Below are 23,234 nucleotides of genomic sequence, written 5' to 3' on the forward strand. Positions count from 1 at the left end.
AGCTAATCAGATTTTGACCACTTAATGATGTCATAACGATTAGCCAATCAGCAACCAAGGTAGCACCATTGTGTTATTTTTAACCAAATATCTTCCAGAGGGGCGTGGGGAGGGGCTCCTTATTTTCATCTAAAGTAACAGACAGAGGGGATTATGGGATGCTGCAATGATCTGTTTGGTATTTTGAGCCAAATACTTCAGAGACATGTTTTGTATATATCTGAGACCTGTGATACATTGATGAAAAAACAGTATAATAGGGGACCTTTAATACATTTAGTTTTACCACTTTATTTTAACCAACAACAGCAGTAATACACACTGAGGGTCTGCAGTGGAATGTGTGAGAAGTGATCATTGAGTGTTAGTTTTCAGCGGACCTCTTCCCAACGATGCTGAGTCCCAGCCCCCGGCCGCTCCTCTTCTGCAGTTCCACCTTGAAGACGTCCAAGTTCTCCTCGTCTCTGTACTGCGCCTCGTCCCTCAGCACCGTGAGACGGACCGTCGCCGGCGTCTGTCTCAGGGCGGCGATGGCCTCCTCGTGAGACGCCCCGCGCAGGTCCACCCCGTTCACCTAAAATTCAATAAACTTAAATAAATTCCTACGTTTTGTGCATCTTCAACAAAAGGAATAACCATAATCTGATAGATGAAGGGTTTCAGTATGGGCTCAGAACAGTCTCATAATACACACATGCACACAGAAGGATTTCTATCTATAGCCAATCAGATGTCTCCTCCATTATAAGCCAATCACATGAGCACGCCGCCACGAGGGTATAATTTATTGCGTTCATGACGTAGCGCTTCATGTACGCATTTGCGCAGTCCGGAGCTGACAGGTCCTTGGAGCCTGCTTGCAGGCGCTAATCTCAGGACACCTCCACTCTCAGTACAGCGCCACTTTCCGAACAGGTAATGCACGCAAATACAATCTTTTATATTATTAAGGTACAGCGCCACTTTCCGAACCATTAATGAATGCTTGTGTACAAAAAACGGCAGGCAAAACCGTTTTAAATGTGTGTTTCCTGTATGGCGAATACAGCTGCTTTATTTATGTCTGTGTGAAGTTGTTGTGAGTGTGGAGGGAGCAGCTACAAGTTAGCTTAGCATAATCGATCAGTGGCCTGTACTACGAAGCCAGTGCTACAGACCCTGGATATCTCTGAGTTATCTGGCTTAACTAACCTTAACAAGCGAGATCCCGCTAAGCGGTACTACGACCACTTGCCAATCTTGAGACCTCAGAAATTGGGAGCATTTCAAGCTGTTAGAATTGTTAGCGCCGGAGCCTCGCAGCGGGGAAACAGACTTTTAAAGATGAAAAGAACATCTACACATGCTTATTGTAGTTTTAAGTGCAATGCCTCGCTGCCTGTAGCACCATCCTTGATGGAGCAGATGTGTGGGCTGGACCTGTATTTTACAGGAGAGGAGTGAGCAGAGGGTAGAGTTGTCCATTCTTGTTCTGTTTTCTGTGACTATCTTCCTCACCATGCTGAACATCCTCTCAGACTTTCAGTTGCACGCGCTACTAAAGAGACACGCTACCATGGAAACCAAACAATGGTGTACCTGTATTAAAGTCCGAGTGGAAACAGTCCTGAATAAATCTGATTTTGTCAGAAATTGGGAGAAATGCGGGAGAAATATGGCCCCGGGAGGAAACCAGGAGATGGCAATGAAATCGGGAGTCTCCCGCAAAAATCGGGAGGGTTGGCAAGTATAGGCGGAGTTTGACATTTGCGCTTAGGGGGGGAAACCTTTTTTATTGACGTCAGTACACAGTCCCAACTATTGCGTGGGGTCCTACGGATACAGTAGCAATAAAGCCAGCGTTCATCGCACTGAGAGAATAGGCTTGTTTGAGACGAGCTGCGGCTCACCTCGAAAGTAGACGAGAATAGCCGATCGCAGCCGGGTGAGGTCTCAAAAAGCTCGCCTGAAGTCGGACAGCTCGGAGTCGGCTTGACTCGGTTTGCATTTATAAAGAATGCACACATGTGTTTAATCGTTAATGTCAGATATTATGTACTAAGTAAATACATTTGTTCCTGCTCAAGATTAGATTCAACTTTATTGTTATTGCACAGATTACAGGTACTGAGACAACGAAATGCAGTTTTGCTTCTAACCAGGTGCAACAAGCAGTGAAGTGAAAAGTAATGTACACAATAGACAGAATAAAATATAGAATGTGTGAAGAAAACTTCTGTTCAGCAATGCAGTGAAAGAATGGAAGCTGGAATCCGCTTAGTCAAACACCGAAGTTTATTGAGAGTCACACGGCCGGAGTATTTACAAGGTATCTCACATAACTCTCATCATGTAAAGACCCTGCCAACACTGAGGACACAAAGGCAGGAACACCTCTATATGTGAAAAGGGGGAAGCTGATAACCGCGCTTTCTCTAATTAGTACCAGACATTTAAGAACAAAGAAGGGTCTGTTAATGCCAACTTGCATGGTCCACACTTCCCCCACAGGAAAGGCATCGGGCCTCTTGACCTTTGTCCTCTTCAAATTACAAACAGGACACATACAAGAAAAGACTGAAAGTCTCAAAATGCACTGATCAGATTAAAATATTCTTTAACAGTTCCTTTCTTTTTATCAATTTATTGATAACCAATTAACATTAGTCTAAGAATATTTCAGTCACTACTTAAATCAAATAAAAACGTCCTCAGAGTTGTGTGGGTTCCCATTACATTAATTACATCAAAAGTAGAATAAGATTGAAACATTCAACCACAATGGTTGATACAGACAACCACAATAGAAAAATCATCTTTCTTCAGTGTTTGACTTCTTTTGTCAAAAAGCACAATAATTACACACATGCAATACAAAAATATAATAGTAAAATATATGTTTCAAAAACAAGATCTTTTATCATTTATCACTCAGTTAATCTCATTCATCAAACACAAATTCAAAATCAGTTTACATCTCAAAGATTTACTTCAAGGCAATTACTTATTAAAACACAATTAGAATTTAGGATTAAAAGAAATCCAATTGAGGTATAAAATCAGAATCATGAGAGATCCAGTTAAAATTCCCAGTTAAGGTATACATTCACAGTGATGAATCGATCAATCTGTAATCTGTAAAGTTACAGTGTCCTCAATCTTTAACATTACTTTACGTTTACTTCAGTACGCTTATTCAAGAGTAAGGCACTTAGTAGTACATACATTTTATTCAAATACATTTGTTCAAAATCTGAAAAGGAAAAATCAGACATTTTATTGTAACAACCTGAGGAAGGAAAAATCAAAACATCTGTTCTTTAGTACAACCCTATTAGAAGACCGCCACCTAGGGTCCAATAACATGCACCACACGCATATGCTGCTGTCCGGCACAAATATGGTGGCGACGGGCCGGAAAATCAAGTGGACCATCCCTTGTCCCCAGTATTTGGACGACGCCAGTATATCCCTATGGGAGAATTGGCCGGCGGGGGAGCTATGCAGCTTCTCTGAAGATCTTTTGGTATCCTGTTCGTGACGCCAATGTGTGAAGAAAACTTCTGTTCAGCAATGCAGTGAAAGAATGGAAGCTGGAATCCGCTTAGTCAAACACCGAAGTTTATTGAGAGTCACACGGCCGGAGCATTTACAAGGTATCTCACATAACTCTCATCATATAAAGACCCTGCCAACACTGAGGACACAAAGGCAGGAACACCTCTATATGTGAAAAGGGGGAAGCTGATAACCGCGCTTTCTCTAATTAATACCAGACATTTAAGAACAAAGAAGGGTCTGTTAATGCCAACTTGCATGGTCCACACTTCCCCCACAGGAAAGGCATCGGGCCTCTTGACCGTTGTCCTCTTCAAATTACAAACAGGACACATACAAGAAAAGACTGAAAGACTCAAAATGCACAGATCAGATTAAAATATTCTTTAACAGAATGAATTGAATGATGAATAGTAGTAATAGTAATAGTGAGGGGTATGAATACACTAGATATCAGCCTGTGAGCAGTATGAACAGTGTGTATGAATATGCTAAGATATATAAAGTATGAAAACGGTAAGCAGTGAAAGTATAGTATAAAATATATAGATATTAATTTCATGATGATAAACATTGTGGAACAATGATGAAAAATGGGAATGGATGTGGCGACGTAAAACTGACACAAAACAATCAATTGGAAAGTTTCATCAGCAGCACGGGGTAAACACCACCAATGAGCGCTCAGCTCGAGATACCAGCGAGTCGTTTCCCATCAAGCATTTCGCTTCCGCAGCCAGTGGAGAGGAACTGCGCCGCCTCGCCGCGCCTCGCTCTCAAGTCTGCGGGCGTCTTTGTCCCGCGAGATTTCAACGTCTCATGTAGGCGAGCCTCCAGAGCAAGTCGGACAAAATGACTAACGGTACGTCCACACAGCAGCTTTTCAAAAATCTTGAAAATCTTGGAGCTGGGCGTGTCTGACAGCTTGGGGTTTTTTGCGAGCAATGCGACCAACATCCAATCACATGAATTTCCCGCCCCCGACATACAAAGCAAAACAATTTTTTTATGCGAGCAATATATATAAACTCCCCAAACAGGCGAAAACCTACCAGTTTCACCCACTGTCTCTGCCACCTCCCTCCATGCCTGGTTCCTCCGGTTTGTATCCCGTTAATAGTTCTGGTCGTAAAGAACCGGGTGATTTGCCACCGTAATTTCTCGTTTGGAATATGAGGAAATTAACTGCGGTCTGGTTCTCCCTGCTTACACGCGGTTTGATTGGCTAGCGCTTCTACTGTCAGATTTGCATAAACGTGTTTGATTGGCTGGCGCTTCCAGCTCAGCTTCAAAAGTTGAACATTGCTCAACTTTTGAATCCTGGAGATGCTGGACATCCTGGAAATCTTCGCTTCGCTCCCCCACAATGCAGTTCGGCGAAAAGCGAGGCAAAGTGACGTCATCCCCATTCAAAGTCAATGGGCAGAGAAGCGTTGGAAGCGGTGGAAGTTTCTTCTGAAGCTGCTGTGTGGACGTACCCTAACCATCATGCAACGCACTAGTAAGACGGCGGTCGCAATTGTGCAGGTCTGCGTCGGTCTCGCTCGTCTCAAACGAGCCGTATGACTTTTCCACATACGAACACAACTCGTCGAAAAAGCTGCAAGATGGCGGAGTGAGAAGTAACAACGTTGCAGGCTCGTAGAAAAAGTTTAGATTTTAGTCCTTGAATATAAAACTAACAGGCAATAGCTTATTCATGATACACTTTAAGTTATTATAGAAGCTTAAATAGTCACATTTTACTTTAATTCTCCAGTTACCAACACTTTTGACATAAAGTGCCTGCTCGCATGACCGACCACGATTACAACTTAAAAGCTCTCCGTGAGGCGTGTGACGAGTCGGATATTGAGGACATCGACATGGATGCGGACAACTCTAAGGGACTAAAAATAAATTGGGACCACAAACCAACTAAAGGACCGAATCCAAAGAAATCGAAGGTTCATGGCGAAAAACAAATGGCAGAGGATAGCAGCAGCACCATTCTCCAGGCAATACAAGTCTTATCTGGAAAAATGGATGAACAGACAGAGCTGTTAAGAAAGTTTGAAAAACGCATTGAAGCAAACACTGAAGCAGCTAAAGAAAATAAGAAAGACATTTCTGCTCTTCAGAAAAAGTTTGATGATCTTCTGAAAGATAACACTTTACTACGTAAGTCTGGCGAGGAGCAAGCCTGCTACAAACGGAGGTGGAATCTGAGGATGAATGGTGTGCCCGAAAAAGAAGGAGAAAACACAAGAGAAGCTGTGATCGGGATACTCACAAGAGTTGTTCCGCTGTCTGTGGAAAAGCTGCGTGACTCAGTGAACACTGTCCATCGGCTGGGTATAAAGGGTAATGCAGCTACCTCCAACAACTCACCGCGGTCTATCATCATTCAGTTCGGGATGAGGACCGAGATGCGAGAGTCTGCAGCGAGATGCACATTCATTTCAAAGAGGATTTCTCCAAGGAGGACCGGGAGGCTCGCTCCAAGCTTTGGCCACTGGTTCAAGAAGCTAGGAGAAAGGGGAAGAGAGCCTTTCTGAAGGAAGGCTTCGTGCTGATCGACAACAAAAGAGTGGACCCGGAATAATGTGAACAACACTGCAGTAATAAACTGGAGGGACAGGGAGCAGGTTTTTTGTCCTCAGTAGGTATGCTGAAGTTCTCAGTTTGAGTGTTTTTAGGATTGGACTTTTCTCAGGTTATATTCAAAATGTTGTGAGCTATTGCACTGAATATGTGATGAAGCCATATCTAGGAGCTTATATTATTTAATAGTTATCCATTTATTTTATTGTTCCTTTTTTGTTTATAGTAAATCTTCCTTTGAATTCTTACTTAAGTTGATCAAATAAGTTGTACAATGCCTCTGTTTTTGTAAAGGCAGCCTTTGGGCACCGGGGGATGGGAGACCTGCAGCCTGCTCATTATAAATCTGGGAAACAGGTGGTAGTGCGCGGCGCACTCGGTAGGCCTATGGTTTTTTACCATCGGGTAAGAATGAAGAAAAATGCTTGTATATGTGTATAATAAATTGCACTAAAACGACTTTTGCTCGGACCTTGATTTTACCCATGCGTAAGATTCGCTGACGGGTGCCTCAGCGGCACTTTGCTTTGAGTTATATTTCTTTCTTATATTTTTATGATTTTGGCCGCTTTATAGTAAAAAACCCGCCTCATGAATGGGTACTATTTTTTTTGGAAACCCTTTTTCTGTGGATGGCCCGCTGCAAAGAGGGATATAAGGATTTCCTTATTGGAACTTCCGTGAGTCGCTTGGAAAGACGAAAGAGAGGAGGACAGACGCGGGCCTCGTTTTGGAAATGTTTGTACGCGAGGCAGTGCGCGTGGGACTCGTGAGTAAACAAGAGGAAAACATGAATGAGTCATGCTTGTTGTGATTTAATTAATGGATGCATACACAAATGAACATATGAGCCAAACGTGTCAAATGTTATGGATGGAAAAATTAAAACGCTTCATCAAAGAAATAAGGACGTCTGTGCAAGCCAGTTTTACGAACGCTGCGGAGAGCAGCGTTATGGATTAACGCGGACGCAATCTGATCAAAGGAATTGAATACAATTAAAAGTAACTCTCAAGTAAAAATGACTGAACCTAAAACTGCCATGGAGGCAGAGGATCTTTTAAAATCCCTCATGGCCACACACAGAGGGAAACTTGGAGTATGCACAAGAAAACTAAATGAAACTAAAGCCCTGCTCACTGACGGTGGAAATGTTGATGATGTTGATGATTTTATGGATATGTTTAAAACTGCTATGGATGAATTCAATAAAGTGCATCATTCTCTCCAACAACTCTTATCTGAAGAGGAAAGGGACATTGATGTAACAGACTGGTATGAACCCAGAATTATGAACTTTAATTACTTTGCAAAGGAAGTTAAAGCATGGAGAAGAGAACGTATTGCACAACTACAAGTTGATCCACTTGACAGTATCTCCAATGCCTCCAAAAGGACGACAACATCAAGGGCCTCCTCTGCTGCTAAGTTAGCATCAGCAGAAAGGGCAGCTCGGGAGGCTAAGTCTGCTGCTTTAAAGGACATGCATGCACTGCGACTGGAGGAAACAATTCTCAAAACAAAAATGGAAAAGGTGGAGATGCAGATGCCAAAATGAGGGTACTTCTCAGCCCAAATGAGGATGATCATGTTGGGGATGCTATGAATGCTTATTTAGATGAAGAAGGTAAACTGGACAATGTGGAGCAAACGTATACAGATACTTCTGTCTTGGAATGTATTGAAGTAGCTGCTGTACCTAAAACTCCACTACATAGACAACACACTCTCACTCTATAATCATCCAGGAGCGACGTTTGGTCAGGGTCCCGTGGCATGCAGTTGTGAGGAATGGCAGAAGACACTACACTACCCAGAATCCCCAGCTATCGTTTAGGACTACACCATGTGCTCTGTTTGACAAACCCCGTGATTAGTTCTCAAGCTCTGTGATTGGTTGACCTCCAACTGCATATGAAAAAAAACGTTTCGTAAAAGATCAAATCATACTTTATTCAGCAGTGCTTGCTTTACTCTTTGAAAGTCATCACGTGAATGCATTGTAATAAATGGTTCGGCTGCATTAAATATATTACACATCTGTCGTAGTTCTTTATTTTTATTTATCTACAGAGATCGGGCTCAGAATAGACCGGAAACTATTCTTTTACCGTTCAGTTTGAATTTCACAATAAAGTTAGTAGTAATATTTAGTTTTGATATTATTGTTTTTTATTAACTACTAGACCGCTGGTTCATGTTAAGACCATCTTTTATGTGTTGCTGTGGGTTTTTTCCATCGCTTTTGTGTTACAAATATCAAAACAATAACTAAATATATCCGTCGTAAACTAAACCAGAAACAGCAGTATATTTTATTTTGTTAACACTGTAAACTTGACAGCCTTTTAACCCAAACCACCTACTGGTTAAAGCACGTTATTACACGTTTAGAGTAATGCAATGCAGGTAGATTGTGTTGCTTTTTAATGACGGTTTAAAATGCCTTTTTCTTAATGTCTTTTATTATTATTAGCTACTTGTTACTTGTTGCTAGGGACGCTGCTATCGATATTATTTCTGTTATGTTGTGTAACTGTTTAAGTGGTGTTATCTTTATTGCTACCCCCTTCCCCGTCAATGTTGGTCCACAATGCAAACGTATTAGTTTAACAAAATCCGCATCTAAAATTGTGGCATAGATAGCCTACGTTATTTCCCCCTGTGCAATTCTCCATTTACTCAACAATAACACATTATTATCCTTGTGTTTATTTATTTGTTTGATTAATAAACACAAGTTGGAGTCCGTCAGGACCGAGGGTCGGAGCAGCTCATTTGCTTTAGAGAATAGTACACCGGGAAGTAAGTATTCTCTCCGCTTCGCTTGACAAACCCCGTGATAGTCCTCAAGCTCTGGGATTGGAGAGTGTGCTCCGAGGGTTACGCCGAGCATCGACCAGCACTTGAAATGGGATGGAACCACGGCAGACTGTCCAAAACTGGATTTGAACGAGTCCACCGCGTCCATCCCTCCCCCACCCCGTCCCCAGAACTACACATGCTGGCTATTCTGTTTCGCAACATATTCTCTATGGCACGTCTCTACTGGGAGTTGTAGTTTTAAAAGACGTTTACATTTCCCATAATAACAAGTTGCCAATATTAAACTGTGTACATCCCTGGAGGTTTAGGGGATAGGAAACACTCAAATTTAAAACATATAATTAATAAATGGGTGAAAATTGCTTGTGTCCATAATGGGCAGCATTAATATATATACCCACACGCCAGCTAAGGTCAGAAGAGCTTTATTTAACAGCTGGTCTTATGTTTGTGACCCCTGTTGTTAATTGATAACATTACATTAATTGATAAGCCTGAAACATGCACTTGTCAAGGTTCAGAGGCAAATTTTGCAAATATGGCAGTAGCCATCGATCAGCTTAAGATAATATATACTTTATTGATCCCAAGTTGGAAACATTTGCGTTACATCAGCATGTGTAACAGTTGTAAATATGCAGTGGTGTTTATTTACATCATTTAGTATAATCACACAAATTCTGTGTTTTATATTTAACAATTCTGTGTTCTTTATTTATTGATTGTTCAATACCTGACAAGGCCGGAAATGAAATATCTACATACATCTTATAAGAGTATACATATGTATAATATCAGTTAAAATAAGTGCTTCAACATAGTTAACATTGCTGGAGGTATGCACACATATTGATAGATGTCTTGTAATGCACTATTGAGGAACCTGCGACACAAGTTTTTCATTCAATGCATAACTACACCGTTTGTGAATATCATCAACTCAATAAACCTTAGAAAATCTTGAAATCTTGAAAGGGATGTGCAAAATAGTCATTATATACAGTCTTTAATTAACTATTAGTAGAGAATAACGAGTAATGAATATACTTTATAGGGATCCTATTAATATCTAATAATAAAAATAATGAAATTAAATAACATGCTTTAACCACCAGGTGTCCCTTTATATCAGCTGTGCACCTTTATGGTGTAAATACAGCCTATCTACCAATTGGATCAAATATAAAAGTTAGCCGAATTAGTGTTGATACTGCAAGGAGACGTATTGTGTGAAAAGAAATGTAAGATGTTGTTTAACTGCTGATATATTTATGATCCACGTCACATTTTCAGTGTTGGCGGCAGTTCCTCATGTTTGTCTAGAAGTCTTGTCATCAGGGCTCTATAAATACAGAACTACGGCAGATAGGTAATATGTAATGCAGCCGAACCGTGTATTACAATGCCGTTATGTGATGACTTTCAAAGAGAAAAGCAAGCACACTCGGAATAAAGTATTATTATTATTTTTTAAAAATGTTTTCGGTCTGTTTCCGGTATTTGTTAATGACGATGTGCTGTGAGATGTGAGACTGGAATTGCACAGGGGGAAAATAACGTAGGCTATCTTTAGATGCGGATTTTGTTAAACTAATATGTTTAGGCTGTGGACCAACACTATACATTGACGGGGAAGGGGGTAGCAATAAAGATAACACCATTAAACAGTTACACAACATAACAGAAATAATATCGATAGCAGCGTCCCTAGCAACCACCTTGGTAACAATGAAAACGTCGCGATTTCCTGAAGTAATCTTCGTAATAACTAGCAAACTAAAGATCATGTACATCCACTGCACACATAATCTGAAATAACAACTCATATTTCTCGCATCAAATGACATCAAAACGCATTGTAATGGCCAAACTAACTTTAAAATAGGCATTTTCTACCGAGAATAAAACGAATTTCGGCCATGTTTTCTTTTTCTGCAGGGAGAAATTTGAAGATCATGTGACATAGACGCCAGCCATCGGAATGAATGGTGAAAAAAACGGGGTTTGTCAAACAGAGCACATGGTGTAGTCCAAACGATAGCTGGGGATTCTGGGTAGTGTAGTGTCTTCTGCCATCCTTTACTCAGAAAAAATATTTGTTTCTCCGAATCGAAGGGGAAAAATACAAAAGCATTGCACACAATTTAAACCAATCAATGTTGTGTAATTAACAAGGATAATCTGGTGTTTTTTAGTCGATGAGTAGTGCAGATATCACTGTAAAATCAATCGACAGTAAGAGGAATACTTACTTCCGGGTGTACAATTCTCCGTTATCCAATGGGAATGGACGCTCACATTGCCTTTAAGGGCAGCCGGCATAAACGAATGCCCTGCTTCCATGAGCGTCAAATCCCGACGCAGATGGGAATACATTGCAATCAGTTGAAAGCTATTTGCGTCCCGTTATGACGCTGAAGGAGCCTAGGAGCGTCACCATTGGACGCCACGGACACTGACCAAACGTCGCTATTGGACGCTTAGGGAGTGAGAGTGTGTTGCCCTGACCCTCTGCCTGTCCCTGACTCACCTTCTGCCCGCTGTCCTCCGGTGCGTTAAACTGCCCGGTTGGTATTCCTCCGATCCAGTGGAATCTCCAATAAAGTATATTACCAATTCTCCTTGGTTTCTCGAGTGCTGCATTTGGGTTCTCCTTAAGATTGTGACATATTGGATATGCTTGATTACCAGGAGTTTATTGATACTGAAGGTCTTGTACTATTTCTGGATTTTTATAAGGCTTTTGATACTGTTGAACATTCCTTTTTAATGGAAACTCTGACATTTCTGCGTTTTGGTGAACATTTCTGCTACATAATTAGGATGATCTACTCGGACATCTACTGTATAGTTCTGTATCTTTGAACCCTGGAATGAGCCCTAGGTTTAAGGTTTTACGTGGTATTCGACAGGGTTACCCTATTTCCCCATACATTATTTATTCTGACCACCCAAGTATTAACAACACTTATTATAAAGAATCACAAAATATTAGGCATTACCCTCTTTGACAAATAATTAAAAATTTGTCAATTTGCGGATGACACATCCATTTTCCTAAAGAATAAATCCATGGAAAAGGAAACTCTTAACACAATTTCAATTTTTTCAAAAGCATCAGGGTTTTTTCTCAATCTTTCAAAATGTGTATTACTCCCTATCCATTCACGTGATGATTCCACTATTTACTCAATTAAAGTGGTACCTAAAATAAATATTTAGGAATAACATTATCTAAAGATGATATCAGGAGAGAAGATCTTAATATTTGTAACCGTATCACAGATATGAAGAAATCTCTCAGTCGTTGGTTAACTAGAGATCTTACTATTTTTGGCAGAGTTCTTCTTACTAAAGCAGAAGGTATATCTAAACTTATTTATCCATGCCCGTCTCTTCGGCTAATATTTAAAAAAGCCAACTCGATTACTTTCCATTTCTTGTGGAAGAATAAAACTCACTACATTAAAAAGTCACAGCTTGTTAAAGAATATAATAAAGGCGGAATTAAAGCTTTAGACTTTGAATCGATGGTTGGAACAATTACAATGAAATGGTTGAAAGCTTTTTGTCCCAGCCAGAATCCATGTGGTTCCATATTTAAACGTCTAGCAGGGTTTGATTTTCTTTTAAAATGTGATTTTGAGGTTAATAAGATTCCGACCAAATTGTCAAATGTTCATAGGCAGATACTTCATTATTGGAAAATGGTATTTACACAATTGTTCTCCTCATGGATCTACTTTATGGAGCAATAGAGTGATTATTATAAAGAGAACATCCTTGTTTAGGAGTGATTGGCATGAGAGGGGTATTTTGTTTGTTAGTGATTTACTAGATTGCAATGGTAAACTGCTAGATGTTTTGGCTTTTTCAACAAAATACAATATAACGTGTACTGCTAAAGATTATAACAAAATCTGTAAAGCAATTCCTGTACCACTTATTGAAATTATTCATAATACTTTACTGTACTCAAATGTTGTATCAGTTTTACCTTATTTGGAAATGATTGGCGATACTCTTAAGAATAACAAATCTATTAATGCTTCCCTGAAATCCCACATTTTTCACAATTTTAACAGAGGATTATTTCCACAGGCAACCAATTTAGAGACTTTATCTGTAATGGAAAAAGCTCTATCTTATTTTATAAAATGGCCTATTTATCCTAAAGCAAAAGAGACTTATTTTAAAATTGTTCATAAAATCTACTTTTTTAAATTCAAGATTTAAATTTGAAGTGGAACCATGTTCCTTTTGTAATTTATCTGATGAATCGTTGGAACATTTATTTTCTCATGCCCTTTTTCGGAATTGTTTTGGTCGAATGTGAGAGATTGGTTGTTACTTAAATTAACAAATATTCCTGCCTACAAAATATATCACATTTTATATTATATTGATAATTTGGACTCTTCAATTTTTTATTTGGTAAATACTATTTACATTGTAAATGGAGAGGAGGGTTAGGGTTAGGGTCCTTTCCCTGTTTCATAAATGAGTTCAAGTCCTTTTTTCTGTCCCTTAGAAAAATGCAATCTTGTATCCTGTCTATAAAGATTTACATGTCCAAATTGTTATTATTTTAAATAAGCTTAATGCCTCTTAAAAGTTGTTGTGCCTTTATGCTTTTTTCTTTCCCTCTGGCTCTTATCGGATGTATTATTTATGTTTTTTTTGTTTTATTGTGAATGAATGTCTTGCACTTATGTTTGATGAGTTGATTATATCCTCACCGAGCTTTTGTATGTTAAAAATATGTAAAAAAGAACAAAACACAACTCGTCCCGTCATGCACGCCTCATGCCCGCCGTACACACACACTCATGGAAGGGGCGGTCTCTCTCCCCTACAACAGTGCATTACATAACTGTAAAACTTATCATAACTGTGCACATCTTATACTTATTTGATAACTAATATCTAACTAGTAGCGTGTTGGTTACTTGAACACAATATTATTAACCAGTGTCCTACCTTAGTGCAGAAGTAGACGCATTTTTTTACGTTCCGCATATATGTCCACTATCCCCTCAGGTGACAGCTGTCATCCTCAATGTGAAGAACCGCAAGTGAGGAAAATCTTGTTCCTCCCATCGTTCCGAATTCTCCTCATTGCAGAAACATTTCTCTCAGAGGTGGCAGATCCGATAGGCACAGTCAGTGCCAACTGGAGCATCTTGTATACATTTGGATAGCTCTCCTTTTGAACAGTCTTTCGGAGATGCTCAAGTGCAACAGCAGAGGCAGAGGCTTTAACAAGGTCCATCTCTGCTCCAAGAAGGAGAGGGTGAATTTTGAGCGGCTGTGCGTATTTTTGTACGAGAGGTTTTCTACTTTTGTCACATTCAAACACTGCTGCACATGCTCGTGTCAGGTCTATGGACTCTCCCGTGAATCGTCTGTCTAGTTCGTTGATGAGGGTGTCCAGCACAGGGATTTTCAATCCATTACTGCTAATTCTTGTAATACAATAGCTGAATCACTAAAAGCGAGGGAACTTGTGGTTCTCAAACTTTTTCTGTCATTCCCCACTTTGAACAGGTGGGCCTTTTCAAGCCCCACCTGCATACTGTACATGCCAACCTTTCCAAATCCAAAAGAGGTAGGTTTGCGCGCGGCAAATGTGCACGCCCAAATTAGGTAATCAGAAGAAATGGAACCCCAGTAATTACATAAATGCATAATTTTATGCATTTTTCAGAAAAAGTGGTAGTTTGGTAAACACTAACAGTGACATCAACGACATGTTTGGTCTGTAAAATGTCCAAAAGTAAAATAATGGGAGATAAATATCCCAAAGTCTCCACATTTTATTATATTTTGTGTGTTTCTGGTCCTCTTTCAGTTGAGACAGTGTCGATGAAGGATGTGTCAGGATGTAGAACTCTTGTGTGAACATTGGATAAAGCCATTCTTGTTTCATGTTGTTGACATATTAGTCAAAGGTTTGCACAGAGCGAAATATCTTTGTTGCGCCATAAATCAGAAAATACTGTATTAAAAAAGTCATTTCCTGCATTTTTCTACTGATAAAGTGTGATATAAATAATGTACAGGCTTTCAGATTGCTGTAGTTCACTAAACAGAGACATTAACGACATATCCCCAAATAAAAAATAAAAAATGCCTCGTCTCTGTTCCCTTAAACTCATTTGGGAGTGATTACCCATCAGCCCCGGGGGTGCAGAGGAAAGGCAGCGTTACCCCCGGTCTGCACGTTGTTTCTCTTTCAGAAAGACAGAGGACTGTTTGTATGATGCGATCACAGACACGCTGCAAACGGTGTCCGCCAAAAGTCGAGTCCAGTGTCTATGTAGTGTCATTTGTATTTGTTATAGTTTGGGAAGATTGAAATTCGGTAGGGAAAGCCAGCTAAGTCGGTTGGCGGTGGAAACATGTCAAAAGCAGTAGACTACCGCCCAAATCGGTAGGGTTGGCAGGAATGCAGCTGTTCCTCGTCGCTCCAATAAAATGGTAGGCTAAGCTTAAAATTGTCAAATGTATCGTTATATAACAGGGGTCTCCAATCTTTTTTAGGATGAGAGCTACTTTCAAAAAATAAAACAAGTCGGGGGCTACTTTTACTCCTATATATATATATATATATATTTAGCACATTTGAACATTATTGTTAGAAATTGCATGTGTGTAACCCATGCCCGGCGCCGTGGGAGGGCCAGGGAGGGCCAGGCCCTCCCATTTGACATTCCTGCCCTCCCCCAATAAACACGTTTTTAAAAATTATTTATAACATTTAATTTTTTTTAAAACATTTTTATTTAAACATTTTTTAATTAAAAATAAACTGTGAACTTTTATGCTACGATGTATGTGATGTCAGATAGTAACTACAAAAAAAATCGCAGGCTACGTCAAATAAATTCATGTGTCTGTTGTGATTTGTGATTCGTCCACATTTAGACCAATCACAGCGTCAAACTCTGCCGCCAATTCTGGATTTGTTTATTGTTTATTGTGCATTCTGTATACTCCCATTTCTGTTTGAATTACAACATGGACATCAGAAATTGGCTTAAAAGATTTAAGAATGTATTCAAACGAAATAGCGATGAAATAACAGCAGCCGATGGTGCTGCTGGCGACCCTGCACCTGCCGTTGCAGCAGCACGCCTTAATCTCACAAGCTGGACCTCGGCAAACCCCGGGGCTGAGTTAGCGAGCCCAATCCTTGACTCATCAAGGCGGCCGCCACCAACACTGTCCTCCGAGGCACAGCTCCTTGTGCCCCTACCATCACCACCTGCGTTGCCACACCCTGCACCACACCCGCCAGCATCCTCCGCATCCTCCTCCTCCTCCTCCTCCTCCTCCTCCTCCTCCTCCTCCTCCTCCTCCTCCTCCTCCTCCGTGCCGGTGCCTCCACTACAGACGCTACCTCGCAGCACATCAACAGGTACTATTGGGCCAGCAACCGCAGATGATCTTGGGGTTAATAAACCCAGCCAGGTGAAACTGGATCGTTATCCAGGGAGATTGTTTTCAGGAAAGAAGCGCACTTTTGCCACTGCATGGTACAACAACAGACCGGCTTGAAGATTCATTAAAAGCAGACGCAGCCTTTTGTTTCCCCTGTAGACAGTTTAAAGTAAATAGGCCTACGTCTTCATCTGATGCGGCTTTTACTGTCAAAGGTTTTTGCGACTGGAAACACGCATTACAGACTGATAATGGACTGCTAAGGCATGCCGCATCAAAAGAACACATTTCATGTGAGAGTTTGTGGAGAGAGAGAGAGATCTATACGCGAGGAAACAAATAAGGAAATTAGTACTTTGGTGCACACAGATCAGCTGGCACGGAACCGTTATTACGTGTCAGCTGTCGTTGATATGATAGCTTTTTTAGCTGTCAACCAACTCCCTCTCAGCAACACATCCTCACTCCCAGGTCGGCCTATGTTGACGTTATGTCAAGTCCCCTGCCGGCTTTTTCCAACGCAAGGGGGGGGGGGCTTAGCGTCCATTTTCAACGCAAGGGGGGGGCCCTTAGCGTCCATTTTCAGCTTTCCGGGATGTCCATGTGCTTCTATGGACGCTCATGGAAGCACGGCATTCGTTTGTGTCGACTACCCTTAAAGGCAATGAGAGCGTCCATTCTCATTGGATAGCGGAGAATTGTACACCCGGAAGTAAATATTCCCCTTACTGACGATTGATTTTACAGTGATATCTGCACTACTCATCGACTAAAAAACACCAGATTAACAACAGATTAACAACATTGATTGGTTTAAATTGTGTGCAATGCTTTTGTATTTTTCCCCTTCGATTCGGAGAAACAAATCTTTTTTCGGAGTAAAGGATGGCAGAAGACACTACACTACCCAGAATCCCCAGCTATCGTTTGGACTACACCATAAGCTCTGTTTGACGTCACGTGATCTTCACATTTCTCCCTGCAGAAAAAGAAAACATGGCCGAACTTCGTTTTATTCTGGGTGTAAAATGCCTATTTTAAAGTTAGTTTGGCCATTAAAATGCGTTTTGATGTCATTTGATGCGAGAAATATGAGTTGTTATTTCAGATGATGTGTGCAGTGGATGTAAATGATCTTTAGTTTGCTAGTTATTACGAAGATTACTTCAGGAAATTGCGTCCAACGTTTTCATTGTTACCAAGGTGGTTGCTAGGGACGCTGCTATCGATATTATTTCTGTTATGTTGTGTAACTGTTTAATGGTGTTATCTTTATTGCTACCCCCTTCCCCGTCAATGTATAGTGTTGGTCCACAGCCTAAACATATTAGTTTAACACAATCCGCATCTAAAGATACGTTATTTTCCCCTGTGCAATTCCAGTCTCACATCTCAGAGCACATCGTCATTAACAAATACCGGAAACAGACCGAAAACTTTTTTAAAAATAAAATAATACCTTATTCCGAGTGTGCTTGCTTTTCTCTTTGAAAGTCATCACATAACGGCATTGTAATACACGGTTCGGCTGCATTAAATATTACATATCTGCCGTAGTTCTGTATTTATAGAGCCCTGATGAGAAGACTTCTAGACAAACATGAGTAACTGAAAACGTGACGTGGATCATAAATATATCAGCCATTAAACAACATCTTACATTTATTTTCACACAATACGTCTCCTTGCCGTATCAACACTAATTCGGCTCACTTTTATATTTGATCCAATTGGTAGATAGGCTGTATTTACACCATAAAGGTGCACAGATGATATAAAGAGACACCTGGTGGTTAAAGCATGTTATTGAATTTCATTATTTTTATTATTAGATATTAATAGGATCCCTATAAAGTATATTCATTACTCGTTATTCTCTACTAATAGTTAATTAAAGACTGTATATAATGACTATTTTGCACATCCCTTTCAAGATTTCAAGATTTTCTAAGGTTTATTGACATATCATATAGGCCTACACAACTATGGTGTAGTTCTGCACTGAATGAAAAACTTGGGTCGCAGGTTCCTCAACAGTGCATTACAAGACATCTATCAATATGTGTGCATACCTCCAGCAATGTTAACTATGTTGAAGCACTTATTTTAACTGATATTATACATAATGTATTATACTCTTATAAGATGTATGCAGATATTTCAACCCCCGGCCTTGTCAGGTATTGAACAATCAATAAATAAAGAACACAGAATTGTTAAATATAAAACACAGAATTTGTGTGATTATACTAAATGATTTACAAATAACACCACTGCATATTTAACTGTTACACATGCTGATGTAACGCAAATGTTCCAACTTGGGATCAATAAAGTATATCTTATCTTAAGCTGATCGATGGCTACTGCCATATTTTCAAAATGTGCCTCTGAACCTTGACAAGTGCATGTTTCAGGCTTATCAATTAATGTAATGTAATGTTATCAATTAACAACAGGAGGGGTCACAAACATAAGTCCAGCTGTTAAATAAAGCTCTTCTGACCTTAGCTGGCGTGTGGGTATATATATTAATACTGCCCATTATGGGCACAAGCAATTTTCACCCATTTATTAATTATATGTTTTAAATGTGAGTGTTTCCTGTCCCCTAAACCTCCAGGGATGTACACAGTTTAATACTGGCAACTTCTTATTATGGGAAATACGAAAACGTCTTTTAAAACTACAACTCCCAGTAGAGACGTGCCATAGAGAACATGTTGCGAAACAGAATAGCCAGCATGTGTAGTTCTGGGGACGGGGTGGGGGAGGGGGGGGACGCGGTGGACCCGTTCAAATCCAGTTTTGAACAGTCTGCCGTGGTTCCATCCCATTTCAAGTGCTGTTCGAGGCTCGGTAACCCTCGGAGCACACTCTCCAATCACAGAGCTTGAGGACTATCACGGGGTTTGTCAAACAGAGCACATGGTGTAGTCCAAACGATAGCTGGGGATTCTGGGTAGTGTAGTGTCTTCATTGCCTTTAAGGGCAGTTGACACAAACGAATGCCGTGCTTCCATGAGCGTCCATAGAAGCACATGGACATCCCGGAAAGCTGAAAATGGACGCTCAGGGCCCCCCCCTTGCGTTGAAAATGGACGCTAAGGCCCCCCCCCTTGCGTTGGAAAAAGCCGGCAGGGGACTTGACATAACGTCAACATAGGCCGACCTGGGAGTGAGGATGTGTTGCTCTCAGAGGTGACCACGATGCACTCCACAGCATGTCCGAGTCAGGCAGTGGGCTCTCCCTATCGCTGTTTGAGTATACGCTGCACAAAGATGCAGAGTGGCCAAAATAATGGAAAGCATTCCACACACAGCAACATACACCTCTCACGACATGCAAAATACCATAATAGAAATAATGAGCACCTTAGTGACTGAGCATATTGTCGAAGAGATGGGGGATGCAGTGTATTGTGCAGTGCAGTGCAGTGTACAGGAAGCTGCCATACTTAACCAGTGTGCCTTGCTCGTGATTTACCAGTGTCTGTGCTGCCACGCACACAATGTTTCAAAATTGGTTTCTATGTTGCCCTTTATTTGTGTATGTATTTGCGATAAGTGTGCGTCTTTACGCAATGCTGTTGGCCTCGCTGTTTGATATATATTGTGCCGCAGGCACGCAGCACGTGACGGTTTTGTGGGCCCTCCCATGAAAATCATAGGCCCTCCCTTTAGATTTGTTCTGGCGCCGGGTCTGGTGTAACCCTCCTGTCCACAAGAGGCATTGTGAAGGGAAGCAGGTAGAACTTCCTCACAGGCTATATATTGAGGCCTGGATGAGGACTTCCTCCTCTTTGTCCTCAAACCCATAGATATATATAAACACTAGATGGCTCATGGGAGATTTTCCAGCGTAGCTGACCGGCCGCCATCTTGCTACAGTCAACAGTTACTCTGATTCGCGTTATGGTAGCTGTTGTAAGGTGAGTGATCTGCACAAAAATACTCTTAACTAGCTGAAATCTTGACTGATTTACAAACGCTTTGGTTTATTATAAACATTATTAGCATGGCTATGATACAGGATGCTTGGACATGTTGAAATTGCAGCTTTTCTTTGTGTATGTGGTTGTATTTATTAGCTGGCTAATAACAAGAGGCTGTGAGTGAGACCTAGTATTACAAAGTTGACCCAGCAACTTTACACCAGTGGGAGAGGCAGAACTGCTCTTTCTTTTCAACATAACTTAAGTTACACATGATTTCTTCCAAGTGGTTTGGCTTGTTAAAAACATCTTGCATTATAATACAGGAATTTGCTGGCTTTGTGTTTACAGAAGTACCTGACTATGCCGGACTTTTGTGCAGCCTACGGATGCTCCAATCGCCGCTGTCTGCAAACAAGAACCCGTGGGATCACCACATATGTTTATGCTTGCTCAGTCTAATAAACCCATAACATGGTTGTGAAAGAATACCAAAGCTGAGGCTGGACGATGATTGATTGTTGGTGTGCCATGTGTCACCGTGTGTCTTATTGGTTTTGTGTTATACTGTATTTTATTGTGTGCAGCTGGTCCTTATCTCCAAGACACATTTAAAACAAATAACCTTGAACCTTGAAGCCCCATCTCTCCCCACCTGCTCCTGCTTCCTACATCCCCTCCACACCACACCAAGTTGTTCTTCTTAATAATAATAATACATTTATGTTGGGGGGCCGCCTTTCATAACACCCAAGGACACCTTACAGGGGCATAGGGGCAATATAGGGAACAATTTAAACAGTGGATTTTGTGACATATCAGTCGGGGTGAGACAAGACAAACCACAAATGGACTACAGAAGGACACATGGTACAGTTTATATTATTCTTGGTCTTTTTTCAATAACATATTTCAAAGGTTCTGGATTTGTTTACAAATCTAGAAACTAAATACAAAACTAGGATGATATGAAGATCTCATGTCAAAAATAATTGTGATAAATTAGACAGAACTGGCCTGTCTGTGAGCACATTTGATGTTGGTTTGGTTCTTATGATAAAGGTGTGAATATCTAAATAATATACCAACATATGCTATTGTCATTAACAGAGATGGGGTCGTTACTAAAAAAAAGTAATATATTACATATTACTTATTACTTTAAAATAAAGTAATATATTACACTACTTCGTTACTCTCTACATAAAGTAATTTGTTACTTTACTCGTTACTTTACTCATTACTTTACTCGCAGGGCCGGCCCGCCCCTCCCTACAGGCAGATCACGCAGACTGCTAAAGTTTTAAATGTTCTCTTTAGTTCAGTTTCCATTGTCGCATAAGACTGATCCAGATAGCTCCTGAATGTTTTCCTATCTGACCGTGGCTGTCCTCTGTCTCCTGCTATCTGTATATTTTGCGCAGTCTATCTCTGCTCACGCTGTTGCGTCAGCGTGTTCTCCTGCGTGTTGGCCATGTGTTGCACTGGAGCCAGACTGGAGCACACCGCAAGACTTCAGCCGAGCACGTACGAACTGCGCATGCGTAAGTGGCAATAACTCTCCTTACCAGCAGGCGGCGGTAGTGTGTATTCGTCATTCAAAACAGGCAACAACCGGAAAACAGAGAAGAAGAACAGACTACGTGTGTGATATAAATAAACAACAGCTATGTGCGTTAGCTTCACTTTGTGTTCTTTGCAGGTGTTTGTTGAGGTTTGATTATGACTGATTTTAGAAAGTAACGAAGTAATGCGTGTCGGGGCAATGTTAGTAACTGTAGTGTGATTACTGAATTATAAAAGTAACGCGTTACACTACTCCGTTACCGACGAAGTAATATTATTACAGTAACGTGTTACTTTGTAACGCGTTACACCCAACTCTGGTCATTAGTTGTGTCCCTGTTCTTCAAGCTAAGGCATTGCTAAATTAACAACTCTTGGCTTACAGAGTGGTAACATGAGACCGATTTTTATATATAAAATATAAATGTATTTTAATTTTATAATTTATTTATAATCTATTTTAAATATTAACAATATAATAAAATAAATGGAAATATATACACCGGCAAATATTTAATATAAATACCTTGTGTGTGTGTGTGTATAGCTATTGCTTTATCTGATTAATGTTATTTTCATATGAAAGTCCATGATTATAAGTATGCAGTATCATAACTACATCTTTGATATTTATAAAAAACCAAACCGTTTGAAAATTGGTTGAAAATTGAGCAAGCTATGGTTATTTAAATAGTAAACCATAATGTTATGAATGAGAGCACTCAGCCAGTCCTCCTACAAAAAACGACCATATAGGTCGATTGTTCAGCAGCTAAATACGACCCAGAGTCATGTTTTAAAGTGTAGCACCTCTAGTGGTCGAGTAAGAAACAACATGCTCCTGTCGATTGCAAACGCTCCGGAGGGTCGTTTATTCACAAATAACCCTCTCTGGAAAATCCTAAATTGTGGAATAGTGTGGCCATCAAAATGCTTTTTTATTAGATTTCTAGCGAGAAGTGTATATTGTACTTTTATAATCCACGTCCAGTGGATGTGTAGGATCTACAGTTTGATAGATATACGAAGATGATTTGAGGTCTCGCCAGGAGAACGTGCATATGGGGCAGCTTCCATGTAAAGTTAGCGTGGGTGAAAACAGTTTTTCCGGTCTCGAAGTTTTCATAATAAAACCGGAAGTATTCCCCACACTGTCAAATGATTACACAGTGATATCTCCATTACTCATCCACTAAAAAACATCAGTTTATCTTTGTTAATTACACAATATTGATTGGTTTAAATTGTGTACAATGCTTTTGTGTTTTTAACCTTCGATTCGGAGAAACAAATTGTTTTTTCGGAGTTTAGACACTATAGAGTTTCCGAAGACACTACACTACC

General features: G+C 40.3%; 1 protein-coding gene across 3 annotated transcripts in view; it reads right to left on the reverse strand.

Annotated features, from left to right (window-relative positions):
* LOC117445051 (inaD-like protein) overlaps positions 1 to 23,234 on the reverse strand; it is a 114,284-nt gene that overhangs the window by 22,210 nt on the left and 68,840 nt on the right. For all 3 annotated transcript variants that reach the window (XM_071202959.1, XM_071202958.1, XM_071202957.1), the window contains exon 11: positions 381 to 574. In XM_071202959.1, coding sequence (XP_071059060.1) covers positions 381 to 574 — 194 coding nt within the window. The remainder of the gene's footprint in view (positions 1 to 380; positions 575 to 23,234) is intronic.

This window comes from Pseudochaenichthys georgianus, chromosome 4 (genome assembly GCF_902827115.2).
Source record: "Pseudochaenichthys georgianus chromosome 4, fPseGeo1.2, whole genome shotgun sequence".
NCBI lineage: Eukaryota > Metazoa > Chordata > Actinopteri > Perciformes > Channichthyidae > Pseudochaenichthys > Pseudochaenichthys georgianus.